The sequence below is a fragment of the Drosophila novamexicana genome, unplaced genomic scaffold, assembly GCF_003285875.2.
Source record: "Drosophila novamexicana strain 15010-1031.04,08,12 unplaced genomic scaffold, DnovRS2.1 tig00004560-arrow-pilon, whole genome shotgun sequence".
In the NCBI taxonomy this organism is placed as follows: Eukaryota; Metazoa; Arthropoda; class Insecta; order Diptera; family Drosophilidae; genus Drosophila; species Drosophila novamexicana.
Genome location: NW_020825054.1, coordinates 488118 through 507528, shown reverse-complemented (window position 1 = coordinate 507528; position 19411 = coordinate 488118). Strand labels below are relative to the sequence as shown.

The window sequence follows — 19411 nt, the reverse complement described above, 5'->3', positions numbered from 1 at the left end:
TCCAGCTTAAATTATGGTCAAAAATTGAATTAACCAAGAATTAACTGTGGGAACTAAAAATATAAGTATATAAAACAAGAGAGCCTGATTCATATTCATATGTGTCCATTAAAAGCATACATATGAATTTTTATACTAATTAGGTATGTGAAAAACAAAACTAATTAAAGAAGATCGTTACAAAACGAAGCGCTATTCATCCTTCAGTTCCGTGCCGATTTCAAGTCAAGAAACTATCGAGCTATACAGCTCTTTAGATGGCCTGAAAGGCTATCAGATAACCCAACAAATGAATGTGGTGTCCAACAACAATTGCAACTAATTGATAAACAATTATGAATATATGTATGAATATCTAAATATATATATATATACGTATGTACAAGAGAAAATAAATTTAAAGTAACTGTGTTGAAAATTTTAAATTGTGTCAGCCTTAAGGCAAAACAAAAGAAAACATAATTATTATGTATAAAAAATGAGGAACAGCGAAAAGTATAAATTATATATAGAATACGAACACAAAACAAACTCATTATGCATGTCCAACCAATAAAAAAATGTCTATATATTCAAAATAAATACCAAATTTCTATGCTAAAATAAATGGCGACGGCAACAAAAAAACAACTAAAAGAGTATTAGAAAATTGGGATTAATGTACATAAAGCTAAAGCGTGGGTAAGGCGGGGGGTGGGTGCTGCAAAAAAATGTGGAACGCTTCACGATTTTGCGTGTCATCCTTGCGCAGGGGCCATGCTAATCTTCTCTGTATCGTTCCAATTTTAGTATATGTTCTGCCGAAGCAAGAACGAATGTAGACCAAAAAATCAGCTATATAAATGCAGCTCTGGCCCAATACGCAGTTGGGAATTATAAGCACACCAGCAAATTGAACAAAGCGACATCTGTTGTCTGTTTCACATTGGTTTATGTATACGCTAATCGCGGTGTCGTTGCTTTGACATGTATTCAGCTTGTCATGGAATATTTAAAGAATGTGTTAAAATGAAATTCAGTCAAACCAAAGTAATTATTAATAGCTGGCACAACGAGCACGCGATTTTGATTAAAGAATTTAAATTTTTGTGGAAAAAATTATTTTTGTTCGCTTCCTGATTTATTAAGAACACTTTGGCTCTTAAATCTGTTTATAAATATATAAGCATAAAATCAACGAACACGCTTTGAAAAAAATCTAATCGCACATAGGGGAAAAAGGAGAAAGCCGTTTTTACGCAAGTTTTGTTTTTTTTTTTCTAAAATTTAGAAATTTGCTTCACTTTTTTGTTCTACGCACACCCTGACAGAAATTTTAAGTATATTGGTTTTGATGAGATCCTCTAAAGATATATCCAAAAATAGTCTGCCCACGTTTACTGGATGCGCGGTAATAAAAAAAAATTGATATTTTCCGGTAACATCAGTAACTTATGTTAATTTTTGAATATGAAATTATATTTATTTGTTAAAGACATTAATTACAGTTGTAAACACAAATTGTCCGATTTACTTAAACTACAATAGAAAATACAGATTCAGAGGCACGACTAAGAGAGTTTTGGTTCTAGTGTTGAAAGGCCAACCAGTTTTGCTTAAGAGAGTCATAAATACAATTCACTTTTATACACAAATTAAATACAAAACAATGACAAATGTTCAGTTCAGATTCTACTGACGGAGATTCCTGATGAATAATTCAAATTTTCCCAGCTGATTCACTCGTGCTTCAGCTCTGGCTGCAGATCAAACCAGGACTTTAGGCCAGCGGGCGTTGTAATCTCGCTGTCATCCAAAGGTAATTTAAGCTGCAAAAGAACAATCCATAGAAAATTAGTTGAAAACAAAAACACAAACAAATGTTTTTTTGGAGAGCCTAAGATTGCATACCCTATATACTGATTGAAAATACAAACATGCTATACTTTATGTGGTCGGAGAAGTCGCCTTTAAGGCATTACAAATTTAAGGAGAAAATAATAATGCCCTTGGCAAAGGTATTTTTATACAAAAAAATGTGGAACGCTTCACGATTTTGCGTGTCATCCTTGCGCAGGGGCCATGCTAATCTTCTCTGTATCGTTCCAATTTTAGTATATGTTCTGCCGAAGCAAGAACGAATGTAGACCAAATAATCAACTATATAAATGCAGTTGTGGCCAAAGAAGCTGTTGGTAATTACAAGCGAGCGGCTGTTGGCACGCTCAGGTATGCAACTAGGGGTTGGTTTTTGACCTGCTCACTCACCATGCCAATGATGGGACTGCCGCTGGATAGGAACCCCTTCTGTGTGCAGACGGTAACCTCGAGTGCCGTGTGCCTCAGCTCGGCAATCGAGATGAGGTACTCAAAGGATGCATCGTAGACGGGATTGCAGTTGTCCTTGATGATGCTGGTCTTGCGCTTAGACTCCTTGCTGCGACCAGGTAGCAAATACAGCTTAACATATGGGTCCGGTATGCTACTAGGGTCACGCAACGGTATATTCATTATCTTGTGTATGGTCACATCGAGCTTCTGGCGCTGAGCCGAGTACGTGATGGACAGCTGTATGCGACCCAGCCCATGCTCCCCAGCAGTTGAGGTCGTCTCGGGCATACGATGTGTCAGCACCGAGCTGACCACCTCGCTAATTGGCTTCTCCAGCGATGCGGATGCCGGGATCAATGGCGCACTCTTGACGGCCTCCTCCTCGCTAATCGGTGACTCTGCGGAAAGACGTTTGCTCTTCGCTTGATCGTCCTAAGAAATGGCCGAAACAATAACGGATTAAACAGGTACCAGATGGAGATGTTGAGGAGGTGGTGAGGTGGTGGACAGTGTGGTTAGATCTAGGTATGCATATTTTGTTGTTGCTGTTGACAAACATTTCTATCTGTTATGATTGCATATAATTATACTAAAAATCGATGTCCCAAATCCTAATTAAGACTAATTGACTGACTGCGGTCAATGAGTGGGATAGGGAAATGCGATTAAACCAAATGAATTAATTCATTTTCGCACGATTTTTGCAACTTCAAAACAAAATTATGCAGGATAAAAATTATGATTGAAAGTTACGGCAATTTCCAATTAGATACAAGCGGGAATGCTGCACTAGAGTGTGCTCGACTACGAAAGACCCTGTGGCCCAAAGACAATATAATATTTTGATTCATGATCTTTGTAAATGAGAAGGAAACAGATCGGATGAAAAATGTAATATTTTCATGCAACAGTTCTCTATGCATTATCATGGCGAGTGGCGCATTTAGAATGATTATGCTTGTACGCCGACTGTATATATATTTTAAAGATTTGATTACCTTCGATAATTGAGAAGACAGTACTGGCACTTCGGAGGAGGTGCTGCGTTGCAGGGCTGCCCCCTGCTCCAAGGATTCGGATTCCTTAACGATTTCGCCAGCCTTCAGAATGCGCAGAGATAGTGACATATATAGTTTTGATTCGGGCCCAGATTTTTGCAGTTGGAAGGGTTGCTGTATGACTTCCATGTTGAACTGTTTGAGCAGAGTGCTCAGTGTGTAGGTATATTGGCCGATATCGTTGCCTGTCTTCTGATCGTAGATCTTAATGTTCAGGCACTCGTTGTCCGGATTGTTCACCAGGAAGGTGAAGCCCTGCTCCCAGACGGGCGAATCGTCGCGCAGGATCATTGCAGTCTGTTTCTTCTGTTTATTGACGCTGCAAACCAAATAGGGATCGGGCTTGGAGTTGGAACGTGCTTGCTGTTTAGGATTTAAAGGCAATTATTAAAAGATTCCGATTGACAGCCAAATGAGTGATATTATGTACCTTCAGATGCCTGGCCGAGTCAATGAAAACGCTTAGCACAGCCGAACTCATGGTCGTCACACGCAGCAGTTGCGTTTCCAATAATATTTGCTGCAGATCATTCGGGTCGGCGGTCAGCTTATACCATTGCAGACGTACATGCAGATCGCCATGCTTGGCATCTTCTAGAGTAAGCCACTGTGGAAGAATGAATAGCCTTTTAATCGAAAATCTTTGTATTGCCCTTAAATTGTCATTCCACTCTTCCAACCTAGGTGGTGGATTTGTGAAATGAGTGAAACAAAAACGGAAGTTGATGCAGAAAAATAAAATCTTCGCTCTGACTTTTATTCCGCCCAAAACATAGAGAACAAGTCATCTAGGAGTTTGATATTGCGTAATCACGCATTTTCCACCCGTGTAGATGGAATTCCATAATTTCAGCTTACTATGGAATATTCAGCTTTCCTCTAAGTGCTGAGCTAAGACATTATTACTCTGCTGTCAGCTTATACTAAATAATACTTACAGTATCTAGAACGCCCTTCTTGATAACGCTGGATATATCGATGGAGGCTCTGCAGGCGATTGAAATAACAATTATATTTAGTATAAATTATTTTTAAAATTTTATAACTTAAAATTCTTGTTAAGTGTTAAGCGGACCTCGGGCCAAAAGTGGAGCCAAAAGTGGAAAAACTGTTTGGGGATTGAGTACTGTGAGAATTGTGTAGTCTGCTTGGGCTCAGTGGATAAAGTATTGTTTTGGATGTGTTTTTGTTTTTCTGTCGGATACTCATTGATGTTGTTGTGCAAACGATTGCCTAACCTGCCGAGCGACTCGTCATCACTTGTACGATCCCAATCAAAGAGCCTAAGCACGAGTATGGCACGTTGTGAGACCTCAACCACAGCCTTATCCGTTCAGATAAATAGATGGAAGATATTGTATTAATACTGTTAGTATTGAGCGGGTTGGGCAACTCAAGTAGTATGTATTATGTACAGTGGCATTAATTCAAGTCAATCAATCTACATCAACTACACTTCAGGGCATGCAGTGTTCAGTACAGGGTGCTCCAGCTCGCTGTGAGTGAGTGTTTCGGCGCATGCAAAGTTAGTATTTTTTAGTATTATTTAGTATTTAGTATTGGTGTTCAGCAGTTGCGTTTAGCGGTCAGTTTTTGTTTATTTAAAAGCTATATCACTAACATGTCAAAAAAGCGTTTGCAATTTGATGTCTGACACTGTCATCAGGCCCTGTTTGACGAATGAGAAAATGCAGTCATGACTTAGATGAACGAAAGCAAATAAAAGGAAATGTATGCTGTTTCCAGAAATTCTTAGTTGAGGTAGTCACGGCATCAAACAAACATATCATTAAAAACTCTTGAACATTATATTTTATTTAAATGTTCTTGTCAACTCATCTTATTGTTAACATTCCGCAGACAGCTAAAAATTGCACAAGGCACCAAAATTCGCATATGGCAGCACCGAACTTAGTTTATTAAAAACTAGCCATGAGCTTTACAATTCATCCAAAAGTATCCTGGCAACTTGGTCATGTGCCGTTGCCACCTTTGCATAAAATCTTGACAGTACATTGACAGGATAATGATAAACGTAATGCAAGCTATGGGCCAGTGAATAGTTGGAAATTATAGCTTTAAGCAATTAGAAATGTTCATCACCTTCAAGCCCCAGAGAAAATATATAAATATGTAAATTATGTTCATAATTTCTTATTAAATCGTTTTTAAATAAAAATGATCTAAAATCGAAGCATTGTAATATGCGAGCGACCACTGCATATTGCTGCTGAGCCAGTCAAAGTTCATGGTAAATGTTTATCGTGATGATAACGCGCTTTACAATAAACATTTGGGTTTTTTCCTTTATTGATTCACTTCATTTTGAATCATAGTTAAAACGTCAAATCACAGTCATTTGTCTGATTAGTTAATGAATTATATTTAGTACTTAGTTTATTAGGAGGCATAACTTGCAAACAAGATGGAACATAACTGAAACTAAAAACGGCAATCAAAAAGAATTAAATAACAATGCAGCCTCATGCCGCAATACAACCTGCCCAATACATCATCGGCCTGTACGCCTGGCATACTTTGATCATAGTCCCACAAAGAAAAACCAACCAAGTGGTTGATGGTGGTAAAAATACACGCCTAGAAAAACAATTGTGTTTAAGTTCAAATAGAAAGACAGAGAAATAGATAGGTAGAGATAAAGAGAGAGGGAGAGAGAGCATTGGCTAAACTTGACAGCAAGAGCAAAACGTATAATCCTATTCAGAGTTAGAACAAAGCATGCATTAGTACAACACGGTAGCCAACATATATATTACTGATATTACTCACATAAGATGTACCGTGAATTCGGGAGGATGGGAAATCGGATAGGGTAGCGTTAGTTGAGTGCCAACTGAACGTGGTGAGCCGTACCCAGTGATATCTTGTTTTTTTTTTTTAGTAAAATTTATAGCTTACCTGCCGAGGTTCTCGTCTTTTTTGGAATCATCCGAGTCCTTCAATAGTATGTCGACCCATTGACCCATTTCAATAAAAACTGGCGCCTAGTGGCAGGCACGAGACGCACAAACAAAATACGAGTACATAATGTCAAGAAATATGCATGGAAATTAAAAATGAATTTGAAAACGAAAATTCTACGGCATATAAAATTCATGGGTATTGGGTGTGTGTTTGTGTGCGTGTGTTTTGTAGCATGCAGCAATCGATGGGCAACGGCAACAACAGACTACAAAAAGCAACGCTGTCACGGCAGTTTCATGGCAGCCAGCCTACGTACCTCACACCAATAATCCCACTTGGGATTCACATTATTATCAATGATCTGCGTCCTGAACTCCTGTGCGCCCACATTGATAATGGCGTACGGATCCGATTTGCCCTTGCCGAGCACACTGATGTCCTTCTTCATCAGATTCTTTGCTTCCACGACGTGTATACGCAACAGACCCTGTATTAAAAATATTTATAATTTTATAAACGATTAAATATTCGCCGATTTTGCTCGGTTGAAGGACCTATGAAATTTCATAAGGATTGTTGAAAATGAGTTTAAAGCCGATCAAATAAAAAATTTTTCCAAAAACTCGGTATTATTCAAATATCTAGTATCTAGGGCTTTAAACATCAGTATGTCAGTCTATCGGATAGATATATATATTTATATGTGAATATATATATGCAGATATAATTTTTGTGACCCACCTCAGGCTCGGGCATTTTGAGCGCCACAGCGGAGACCTCCTCGCTGAGGGATATCGGCAGCTTGTTAGGCAGCACCATCACATTGCCAATCTGCTCGACAATGATGCGACGCAACAGATCGGAGAGTCCGGGCATGTCCATAAAGTCAATCACACCCACCAGATTGAAATCAATGTTGGGATTGTTTAGGAAAAATATCTGGAGTCCGCCAACTAGCGGCATGGAGCGTATCAGGGGCTTCATCACAACGCGCACCCAGCCGTGTATCTGGAAATCCTTAATGCCGCCCTTCATGCCACCCAGGTAGAAGTTAATATCGCAATCGCTGGCATAAAATAAGTCCAGGTCCATTATAATCTCATTTCGGTCCACGTTCTTATCGTAGATCTTCACGCCACCAATGCGCGGCGGTATTGTGCCCAATATGATCCGATCGAAGCGAAAGCCGTGCATCTTGTACTGCGACAGGGCCAATGCCACATTTGGCTCAATCGTCTCCTTGACCAGGGAGCGGGCAAAATGGTTGGCATTGGGCCACACCTGCTTCAGAATCTGTTGTGAAGATAAAAAGTGTTTTCCGAAATAGTTCATAAGCAAATGTGAATAATTATTATTTTTGTTTATAAACTAAATTAAGTACGTGAAATAAACATAACAATTTTCCATAAAAAAATGAATTTTTCGACCGATTCTTCCTATAGAGGTTTATGATATGGGTATCCGATGTTGAAAAGTATGGACCTACGCAACGTTTCATAACGATAGCTTTACTAGACTCTCATGTAAACCAGACGGCTTACATAAAAACAGTCGGACGAACGGATTGACGGACATGGCTATGTCAACTCGACTGTTGATACTGATCAAGCATATATATACTATATGGGCAGATGTCTACTACTACTACTACTAATATTATCTACAAGGTTAGAAGTATTGAAATAGTTAGTAAACAACTATAAATTAAATTAAAATTTAATATTAATCTGGGGATCAATTTTCAACAGCAGAAATAATTTAAATGGAAATTTTCAGTGTCTGAAACTTAAATATTTTATCCAAACATGATACAAATCTATAGATGAGTGCTAAGTTTGGTTAGGCTAGAGCTAGCTTACCTTATTTAACCACTCGGCGCGTTCAACATCGGGAAAGTATACCCAGGCGGGCAGCTCGTCGATGCGCGCCAAGATTACATCCTTCTCGGAGGCCAGCGCCGATGCCTTGGCAATGTCGCGTTTCTTCGCTGAAGTCTTCGCCAGTTGATCGCGGGCCACGGACAAAATCACAGGCGTTATAAGCCAGGCCACAGACCAGCCCATATATCCGACCAGATATATGGAGCCCACAATGGCCACCTTCTTGCCTACCGAGTAGAGCACCGAAAAGATGCCGTCCTCATCGCTGGAGCGGCTCCTGGCCACAGCTGTGTTGCCATTTGCAGTCGTTGGTGTCGCTGTGCCTGTGCCTGTGGCTGTTGGTGTTGCCGTGGGCGTGGCAATTGGGGGCAATGCGGTCGTTTCAGTCATTTTGGGCAGCTGTGCCAGCGGCACGATTGGCTCCTCCACCCGCTCCGGATCCGGCGGCACAATGAAATCGGCCAGAGGCGTGCTCGACTCAGCTGCGTTCTTATCGCTGGAATAATGAGAGAAATAAAATAATAGCTATTATTATAATCATTAAAATTGTTGTTGTCAATTATATTAGCTTAAATGAAGGCAGCTGATTCATTAGCACAGCCGGCAAAGCACGGCCCCAGCCGATGATGTCATCATGGGATGTGGGTCTATGGAGAGTGCAGTAAACTTGTTGCCGGCTAAAATGTTGTTTTCGTACGCAATTTGTGTTTACCTGGCTGGCATTTTCTATTATATGGTCACGTATTACTCATACGTCGCGTGGGCCAAGCAAATTAACACAATTTCTGTGCCACTTTCAACTGGCAACTGCCAACTGTCAAGTGGCATGTGGCAAGCGGCAACTATACCAAGCACCTGTTGAGCCCACAGCCAGCGAGTACCTTGACGTTGCCATGCTGTTCGTAACATAATCTGAACTGAGTTTGAGTTTGGGGGTTGCCCTCATTAAGATGCATTGAATAAATGTCTAAAAATGTTAGATATTGCTAAGTACACGCCCGTGGAATAAACTCCATTCCTATTTAAAAATTTGTTATAAGTGCATCGAATAAAGAACAAATTGTTGAAATCAACGGTTTCCGCTTATGTTAGCATTGCGGGGAGAGTCTAAAAGTTAAAGAATACTCTTTCGTTTCTAAAACATTTGACCAGCATTTGAACTCAAGAACGTTATAAATAATTTAGCTCAAAGATCTTTGAAAATTATGTAGAGTTTTGAAAATAGGTTTGATGCAAATCGGACCAAACTTGAAACTTCACCACAAAAATCTTAGAATTTAATTTTCTACAGAGGAAGCTTTGATTTTGCGAAAAATGTGAAACATGTCTATCTACGTATAGACCTTAGAAAATAAATTTGAACACGAAATATCACCCACCAAATCTTTGACCTACATTTCCATCAAGGAGGGATGGATTTTTCAAAAAGTTCCAAATCCCCATCAGATGAATTTTGACAAAGATCTTTGAGAATGTTTTTGAATGAAGTTTGATGCAAATCGGACAAAACTTAAACCTAAAATCATTGAGACACGTCTTAAATGATTTTTCATATTGATCTTTGGAAATTCATTTAAGCGCGAAACGTCGCCCACTAAATCTTTGATTCCCATCCACCAAGGAGGAAGGGATTTTTCGAAAAGTGTAAAACACCCCACAAATTAATTTTAACAAAGATCTAAAATGAAAGATGTAAAATTAGTTTGAGGGCGATCGGATGGTAAACAAAGAAGCTCACACATGCGTGTCGAATTTCCCGAAAACCCCGTCTTGGCATGAACCTTCATCACATAAAGTAACTACAGTAAACATTCCAGCTTCCTAGCTTTTACGGTTGCGCGTTGATTACCAATCAGACAATCAATCAGTCAGGACAAACAATTTTATATATATAGATTAATTACATTAACATTAAAATTAATTAAATTTTAATTTTTTTATCAACAAAATGCAGCTTGCAATAAACATTTATTTCAAAGCTTTACAATCTATCGATAACTTAACATTGCGGCGTTGCCATATTAACATAAAGTCCTGTCAGACAGTATCAAAATTAACTCCTTATTAAATTTTACTAAAATTTGGACCGTAAAGCATTAGCCGGAATAAAAGAACGTATAATAATTGTTTAAAATAAGTAAGCGGGTACAAATCCTAGACTGTTCGACTTTTTAGGTACATTCGAATATTATGAATTTCTAAGAACCCAAGGGACAGGAATCGAACAATCGTAACATCAGAAATTAAACCACTCATATTTGAAGGCCCTTGGGCTCTTAAATTTCTTGACGTTGCTGGCGCCTCGTGTTGACTTTTTGTTCTCGTTTTGTTGTTTTGTTTGTGTTATTCATTTGAGTTTTACCGCGGCCACGCCCACAGGCGTCGTGTTTTGTTGGGCCTATTTGGAAAAGTTAAATGATGTGCATTGTGTAAAATATTCAAAGAATCAACTTTGGTCACTGTCTCAACTTTTTAAATGGGATTTTTATCAAATTGAAAAGAGCTTTTGTCGTAACGATTTAACATTGAGTTCAGTTTTTGCGAGGGTGGCTCCTAGCCCCCTGTTAAATATTTTATACGGTAGCTAGGCGTCGTCAAAGCTTCAATTGCCAAGTTCGTTTCATTCCGCCTTGTTTCACATTTCATTCAAGTGGCTCGCTAGGTGCCACATTTGTCATGGGGCCTGTGGTAATTTGTTTTGGGGCTCTGGGCACCTGTTGAGTGCCATCAAAGTCTGGCAAACAAAAACAAACAAAACAGAGAGGGTGAGAGAGAGTCAAGTCTGACATAACTTTAACGCGGGCTACCTCCAAAAGCTGCCCAATTGGCATTCAATTGTCAAGAACTTGAACCTGCCTAACGACTATTCGCATATTTGTTGCTTCTTCGCGTTCTCATTCTCTTTCGCTCTGCCTCTCTCTCTCTCTCTCTCTCTCTCTGTAAGTCGGTCTGCGTTTTTATAGAATGACGTCGTCTTCTGATTGCTGTTGTTGTAGTTTTAATAAACTATTTGTATTTCCTTTATTTTTTGTTATATTATATAGGCGTGACCCGCTCGAATTGTTTTTATGGTGAATAATAGATGATTGTGAATATTATAAGAAACTAACTAGGGTTAAAATAAATAAATCACCTCAGCATTGTTTGTTGCTATAGTGCGTTCTTCTTCTTAGTGTTGCGGTTGTGTATTTGCAATTTGTGTGTGCTGGAAGTTGAAAGTTTAGAAAATAAACATAAATACAAATTTATAATTAATAATGTTGTATGTCAACAAATAAATCAAATGTAATTCAGCCCAATTAACTAAAAAATGAGAACTTTTATTGCAAAAATAATTTAAATTTAATATAAGCCAAAGATACAAAATATTTTATGTGGAGAAATTCGAGAAATTTTTAATAGATAAAAGAAGAATGATTTAAATTTAATTTTTTTATTTAAATAAGGCAACGAATTTTTTCAAAATATTTTCTAGTTGAGTAATAAACGTAAGAAAGTCTTTTAAATATAGTATAAAGTTTAGGTATGTGTGGCCTATAAATCCATTATATATGATAAGCAAAATATTATAGCTTAAATAGGGGTTCGGCTATGAGTTTCTAAGAAATCGCTTGAATCATGTATAAAATCCATGGCACATGATTCGTGCCCTCTTATAAAAATTAGTATGAAAACGAGCTATTTTTAATACAGAAATATTTTCACATGTTCTTTGAGGTCTTAGAACTATTTTTTTTGAATTAGATATAATTTTACAAATTGGAATTTCATGTTGCAATTGGTAATCAATTACGTATTTCAACAATCTGTTTGCATATTTAAGGATTTATAAATGAGCACGTATCAAAATGGTTTCATTTCGAATACACACAAGCACGCACGCAAACACCCATAAATACGCACTAAGATACATGCATGCGAGTATCTCAAATTCTTATGTGCCATAGAGTATATACAAACTTGCCAATATGGAATACAATTTGTGTATTTTTATCAAGTTCTAATTTTCATTCGTTCTTCAAACAGCAACAATTACAACAAATTAACACAATACATTCGTTGAGTGTGTTTTTGAAACCGGATTATGATAACGCATTAAGAAACAACAACACAAATTACAAAATTATGTACGCACCCAAACAAAACTTTATAAGTTCTATACGAATTTGAATGTTGTTTTTTATTTACTTATTTTTTTTTTAAACTGCGCTCTTGGCAATTTTTATTTTTTGTAGATTGCGCGACGCGTTTGACGACTTTGCGTCGACGGCGACGTTTTGAAAACTGAACTGAAATTTTGAGCGGCAGCCACTAGTAGATTTTGGGCTTTGAGTGAAAGCTTTTTTCGTTGAGCCAAAGCTTCGCACAGCAGCCGGGTGATGCGAGTCTCAGTTGTGTAGCTTCTCTGCCGCCATGGGCTAGACGCAGCCTGGGTAGACTAGGCTACACTGGTTAACACAACAAATAACCTTTTTGATTTTTGAGTTTATAAAAGCTGCCTTTTGTTTGACAACAGTTAATAAAATGCTCAAAAACTTGCTTAAAAAAAGAAATCCACTTCAATTTTATATTTTTCATTGAGCATAGGTGTCTATTCTAATTTATCGAATTAAAAAAAATATTTTAAATTTATAATTTAAAATTTGAGGCATGTGCTGCTCTTTATTGTTTTTTAAACAGCATGTAATCACATAAGTTATTTTTATAAAATCGTTTAACAACATATTTTGTTTCCAAGTGTAAATAGTTTACATAACTCAATTTAATTGCTATACACAGTTAATACAAGCATAGCTTATTTGTTGCGCAGTGTAATCATTAGGTAACTATGCAGACAGCAGCCGGGTCGAATGTTAATTGTTAATTGTTTCTATTTGCGATGGGCATAGGTGCGGATCCTGTGCTGTGCTGGCATCCCTTAGCTAATTTCGACTTGCGACGGGAGCATCCGTTATTAAGCTGCAGGCTTAAGCAACGGGAACGAACCATTTTCATAAATAACAAATGTGCGCGTAACACGTGACGTATGTGTAATAATCGTGGCATACGCATTTTTAATGCCCGCCAGCGCAGATTAAAAGGTAAACAACGCGCCAACGCAAAAAGCGCATATCAGATGCATATCAGCTGGGCCGACTTTAATGTGGCCTTCAACACCGCCCCACACAGACACACCGACACGCGCAGACACGCACACGTTGCTGCACATTGTGTGCCTGTCAGGAAGGTAAAAAAGGTAGGGCAAAGCAGCTCTTGTTGTTGAAGGACACACATTGTTGTTGTTGTTATTGTTGCTGCTGTTGCTGCAGCTGCAGGCTATGCCTGGCAAATGCCCAACAAATGCTTGGAAAATGTTGCATCAAATTCCGCTCCTCGGGAATTTAAAATTTGCCAGTAATTTGCCTTGTGCGCTTGCACAGAATGTCCTGCATGCTACGGGTCCTTAAATTAGCGCCTGCAAATTATGGAAGGAACCAACGGGAAGTTGTTTAATCACGTTTGTTTTCTCATGACTTCATGAACATGACATCCAGTAAATACATATATGTATGTGTGTCAGACCTGTTTCTATATCCCTTAAGGAAGGAATCGATGAGAAAATAATGAATCACATTAATTTCACGAATCTTCTAGTTTAATATATACTCTATAGGTTCTCTCAGATCTAGTGTATATTCATATATATTCATAGTGCACGACTATCTTCTGTTTCTCTTGGACTCTTTACAAAATCACAATTATTTAAATGAATATTAAAATTCATGCTGTCACACGTGCCACGCGCTCATCTGCAATGCTCGTTGCATGTATTGTGATTTAATTGCTTTATTAATATTTGATTTGCTACGGCTTGATTTAGTTTTCAGTAGTTCGACCCGGAACACGCGGCGTATGCATAATGAGCGCTGGGGCTTTCAACTTTGAACTGTGCACTGGAACTGATGTCGTGATTGAACAATAAACTTTGATGTTTGCCCATTGATTGTCGCCCCGCACAACGAATCAGAGACAGCATGGCCAACACGCTATAAGAACCTGCAACAACATCAATTGGGGTCACAAGGTTGACGTGCGCCAGGGGCGCTCGACGGCAACTGGGTAAACAAGTCCTTAAGGGCATCCTTCGTTTTCCTTTCATTCTTTTTGTTCGCTTCTTGTTCTGTTTGCTCTCGGATAAATGACGTCATGTTAGCCTCTGATTTATGGACACGCAGCCAAGCAAATCGAATCGCAGCATAAACGTAACAAATTGTCAAGTAGTTGTAAGCCAGGCAAGGAGGGCGTGGCACTTTTCAAACGAGCTTCGGTTGCGCGATTGATTACTGATACATAAGCGGAAACAAATTGAGTTAATTAACTGAATTAGTCATGCACTATAAATTGAATAGTTGATTGGATCTAACAAGAACTATATAACAAGGACATTCACGTGTTGTTGCGCTCGCATTTAACAGCTAGTTAGAGGTACACTCCTTTAGCCCAGACATGAACCCACACACAACACTTAATTAGTGCTAGAACCACATGGGAATTATAAAAAGTAATTTGTTGACACAGACACTCGATGACTCATAAAATCGTAGTCTATAAGAACTCTGGCCAAGAACCGTTTTCTTATGAGCTGAGTTACGCTTTCAAGGTCACATTATATTCTTGAACCGAATCCTAGAATTGGAAAAAATAAAATAAATTTATGGTTGCCATAGACAGCATTAAACATTTTCAAAAGACTTTGTTAATAAATAAAAATCTATCTGTTGTAAACAATTTGTGATAGCATTTGGAATGTGCTTAATTAATTATATCACTTTTTATTCAGAAAGAAACTACTTAATCCAAAAATAGTTTACAGCCTGTTTTAAACCATGGAAAGTGAGAAAAATTGACACACACACACACACAAACACACACACACACGCACACACACACAGACAGATATGTATATATATATATATATATATATATATACACACATTTAATATTTAAACAATATTCTAGAAGCTTTTCTTCCTGCCTGCTGTGGGGTTAAGGGTACGCCCATTAAAGGATATGGGCCGTGTGAAATTTGTGTGTGTATTTAATTTTTGTTTGCCAGAAGATCGTATTAAAATTGAAGCTGTGTACCTTAGTTAGGAGTATGCAGAGACATGTGCGCGTCTGTTGATGATGTGTCCAGGGATACACATAAAATAAGTATATGTAAAGCAAGCATAGTTGGACTGCAAATGAAACCTGAGCCACACACTTAAGTTACCCAAAGGCCGGGCCATTCAATTAGCTTCCAACTTCTTTATAGACTCACACGCAGACTAGAGCCCCAAGGCTCAAGGGGCGGGGCGTAAGGGGGTTCTTTGTTAAATATTAATAGACATTATTATCGTCTTAATCAGCTGCCCGCCGAGCGAGGAGGCAATGCCAAAAGCAAAGAGAGAAAAACCAAACTTTTTCTTATGAATTAAACACAAGTTTTCCTGTTGGTTGTCCAATAAAAAAGCGATAAATTTCAAGGCGCAGAGAGTGAGAGAGGGGGGGGGGGGGGTCAGCGAGCTGCGAGTTGGTAGCAGACCAAGCACAGGTGCTTCAATGTACAAAAACAAACACGAAATAAAAATAAGAGAATGTAGGCACGCACAAAAATCATTGGCAACGGCAAAGGAAAACAATTAGGAAGTCGTAAGTGAAAAATGATCGACTGCAAGATACCTCTCAAAGTAACAGTACAAGCTAATGATAGTCACGTATATACAAAATTAAATTCCAAGATTGATCTTGAAGTAACTAAATTTTCACACATTCGTTTTCCATGGGGTCACTAACGGATTCTTACGATTATCGATAACCCATGCTTACAATAAGCAGACTTATTACTTATGGTTGGTACTGAGGTTTCAGAGGCTTTGTAGATTTTTATTAGAAGGTACTCAGTATATTAAGCATAGCCTACTTTTGGGAGAGTTTTACGTATAAAATATCATATATTCTAAATTTGTATAATTAAATTTAATTCAATTATTATCTAGTTGAGCAATAAAAGTTTTGATTTCAATATACTATATCAAACCCGACTGGACAACTGGACACATCTAAACTGAATGTGTCTGCCAAATTTATGACTGTCGAAAAGCTGGAATCTGTGTCAAATGGAAATTCTTGCCGACAGAGTTGACAGCTGAAAGCTGTTCGCATTTGTCATGCCCTAAAAATGGATACGTGGACAGCCGCAGTAGTAACGACTATAACTGCTACAATAAAGTGTGCCACGCCCACAGCAAGGTCTCTTGTGGCGCCACACGCCTAAAATGCGGTTACACTTCAATTATGGCCAGCGTCAAGTGCAGGCAGGCACAACAAAAAGCTCGTGCGATCCTTTGGCGTGTCATAAATGTCCGTCACAGCGACTGTGGCGACTGTCCGTCTGTCATTGCGACTGTCAGTGTGTTTGCGTCAGCTTTTGCTGTCGGGCAACATCTCCTTTTGTGCTTGTCACGTCACTTGCGCGTTGACAACGCGGCGTATGCGTAATATACACAATGTTCACTTTTAAGGAGGGACACAAACATACACATAGACGCACACATCGCGGTAAACAGCAGGTTAAGCGATAACCAAAGGTCGGACCCGCCACTTAGGATTACATTAGGACTGCATTTTTAATGTTGACTTGCAAATTTCACTTACAGTTTTACAGGCGCTGTTGCTGGCACTTAAACAACAACAAATGGGCAAGTGCAACTGGCAAAGCCGCACAAAGGACCAAAAATAAGCACAATTGCTGGCGACACTTTTCCTTTCCCTTTCTGTTTTTTTTGTCCTTTCACTGAGCTATTGATTCGAGTAACCGGAATTTCCACAAAAGAAAAGCGCGCCGAATTTGTCAGGCGGCGAGCTCTGAAGCGACGCAAGGTCTACAAACGTGGCGCTTCGCACGCGTCTCGTGCACAACTGAACCCAAGTCTGCCAGAGACAGCAGCATGTAATAAAAATCACTCAAACGCAGTGTGTGACCCACATTCGACGCAGCTGTAAGGGACTCAAAGAGCGAGAAAGAGAGAGCTTTGGCTCCGGCTTTGAGCGCTTTATTATGACACAAGGTCGCATTTTGTTTACGCTTGTTGCTATTTTTGGCGCCAAAAAGCCAGAACAACTGTTGCAGCAACTGTTCTGTGTGTGTGTGTGAGCGTATGCATATGTGCGTGTGTATGTGCATGGAGTGTGTGGCTGCTATAAATATTTGCACATTAGGAAAGTGCAGTCGCATCAGTGCGTTTGATTATTGTATTTTAATTTAAATTAAATTACAGCCAATTAAAATAATCAAATTATATTTATAAAGTTTATAAAGTAAAGTATATATAAATATATATATATTCTTTTCAACTTTAAATTTGTAATACTTTTTAGTACATTTGTTCATATATATATTTGTTAATATTATATCTTCAATATTAAATAATAAATTAGTAATTAAAATATGTATTTGTATTTATAATCACAGCAAAGCTCAGGCATGCGTACAGTTTAAAGGCAAGTGTGCTTTGCTAAATTGCCTGCCAAAAGCATACAGTTTGACAGCAATTGTAATACTCGATTTGAAAATCACTTTGTCTTTCATTCCTAAACGTTTAGGATATTATTAATATGTCTAATATAAAACTTAGTTTACATTGTTTAAAAATTATATTTTTTAATATTAATTAAACATTAATAGATCCGACATCTTAATGTATTTTCTACAAAGGAATATGACCATGAGCTTGTTGCATCAACTTTGTAAATTCCACATTTGCTCCAGATCCAACAAGAAGAGATGGATTTTCCAAAAGTGTAAAGCATTTCTGAAACCAATTTTGAAATATGTTATCCGAAGAGATAATAGTTGAAATTTATAGAGCTGTAGCTGGTCTGCCACATTGTTTTTTTATTAAGTCTTCATTCAGGTTTCATTGTTATTAGTTTTAAGCTCCACAATGAAACGTTAAAAAAAACAAGAGGGGATGGACTTTCCGAAAATTGTGAAAAGTCTTTGAAATCAATTTGAAATATATGATCCGAAAAGATACTAACTAATGACTAAGTTTATCGGGCCGTCTGGCTGGTCTGCCAAATTGTATTTTGTTTAAGAAATCATCATTTGTAATTAGTTGTGAACTTTACAATGAAGTGGTTTATTTTTTATGTTCTTTCGGCTAAATTTGTATACATTTTTTTATGTAGTTGTGCTGCCGCATAGAAATACAATTCCGAGAGTTTTAATGAACAGGTAAATCCATTAACATTTTAAAACCCAGTATAATACATAAAATAACTTTGTCAAGCCGAATTGACAGCAATTATAAGTTAACTCTTTGTCATCTGGGGACTTTTTAACAGCTCTACGTAAAAATGGTGTTTATTTTGACTTATATAACTGAGATTAAAGAAATTTTAATAGCCCCATATTTTGCGTGCTAGTTTTGTTGGCACTAAAAATAAATCAAATTGGGCACAAAATATATAAAAAGTAAAGATAAACCGAAAGAACGCCGCAACGGGTGGAAAATTTGACAGCGCAGCGCAAAAAAAAAAAACAAAAAAACAAAATAAAAATGAAATAAAAAATAATCCAAAAAATATATGTGTGCCGAGAAATTTATGTGATAATGGATTTTTTATTAATAGTTTTGAATACTCTGAACAAAAGTCTGCAATGTATAAGAAAAATGTAAAACATTGTCACAGGAAACACAAAGTTTCGTCAATATTTATGACACATTAAATGCAAAGCCAAACAAAACAGTGAACCGCAAGTCTTCAATCCTTCAATCCGTCAACAAAGGGTTAAAATATTGTTTTCCCTTCGCGACAGAACACGACATGCATAATAATAAATGCCAGTGGATACGAACAGCAATTCATACAATAAAAATAAATAATCATAAAAATATGACAAGACATCCAGTTGGTAAAAACAACATATAACAACAGACGCTGCCAGATTCGGCGTGGTATCATGCCTCCCCAGAACTCCACCCACACCCACACCCACAGTCGGGAATATCAAACCATCCTAAAGCCTATTTAACGGAGACGGAAACAGCGAATGCAAGAACAAGAAGAGCGGAGGGGAAAGGAGATATAGACCTAGAAATACACAACACCAAAAAAAAAATGCTCAGAAAAACCTCAAAAGGTTGACCGATAAGGAAACGGGGGGAAGGGGGGGGAACCGGAGCCAGGCGAAGGGGGGGAAGCAAACGG

The 19411-nt window shown here is 38.0% G+C and overlaps 1 protein-coding gene and 2 non-coding genes across 5 annotated transcripts; all 3 read right to left on the bottom strand.

Annotated features, from left to right (window-relative positions):
- Window positions 1-706: 706 nt before the first annotated feature.
- LOC115770965 lies at window positions 707-813 on the bottom strand. Its single transcript, XR_004018910.1, has one exon. It is a non-coding gene; the product is annotated as a U6 spliceosomal RNA (small nuclear RNA).
- Window positions 814-1440: 627 nt separating this feature from the next.
- LOC115770628 (extended synaptotagmin-2) lies at window positions 1441-12445 on the bottom strand. Of its 3 annotated transcripts, none has more exons than XM_030715974.1 (11): window positions 12309-12431; window positions 11307-11378; window positions 8153-8669; window positions 7035-7586; window positions 6610-6780; window positions 4607-4692; window positions 4307-4355; window positions 3799-3975; window positions 3309-3731; window positions 2248-2742; window positions 1441-1808 (listed from the first exon to the last, which is right to left on the bottom strand). In XM_030715974.1, exons 2-11 carry the CDS (start codon window positions 11312-11314, stop codon window positions 1719-1721), a joined length of 2568 nt encoding a protein of 855 aa, XP_030571834.1. In that variant the 5' UTR covers window positions 11315-11378; window positions 12309-12431; the 3' UTR covers window positions 1441-1718. The 3 variants fall into 3 exon arrangements, with proteins under 3 accessions (XP_030571834.1, XP_030571832.1, XP_030571833.1); XM_030715972.1 differs by lacking the exon at window positions 4607-4692 and adding an exon at window positions 6288-6373 and having other exon boundaries at window positions 12309-12430; XM_030715973.1 differs by lacking the exons at window positions 1441-1808; window positions 2248-2742; window positions 3309-3731 and adding an exon at window positions 5869-5966 and having other exon boundaries at window positions 3893-3975; window positions 12309-12445.
- On the bottom strand, window positions 2012-2118 carry LOC115770964. Its single transcript, XR_004018909.1, has one exon. It is a non-coding gene; the product is annotated as a U6 spliceosomal RNA (small nuclear RNA).
- Window positions 12446-19411: the final 6966 nt, after the last annotated feature.

What these genes read in the sequence shown, in the direction of transcription:
- LOC115770628 (XM_030715974.1), bottom strand. An exon ending in TCAAAATGCCCGAGCCTGAG is followed by an intron (nt 6,781 to 7,034) that starts GTGGGTCACAAA and finishes TTTTTAATACAG; the next exon opens with GGTCTGTTGCGTATACACGT. An exon ending in AGTGGGATTATTGGTGTGAG is followed by an intron (nt 4,693 to 6,609) that starts GTACGTAGGCTG and finishes TGAACGGATAAG; the next exon opens with GCTGTGGTTGAGGTCTCACA.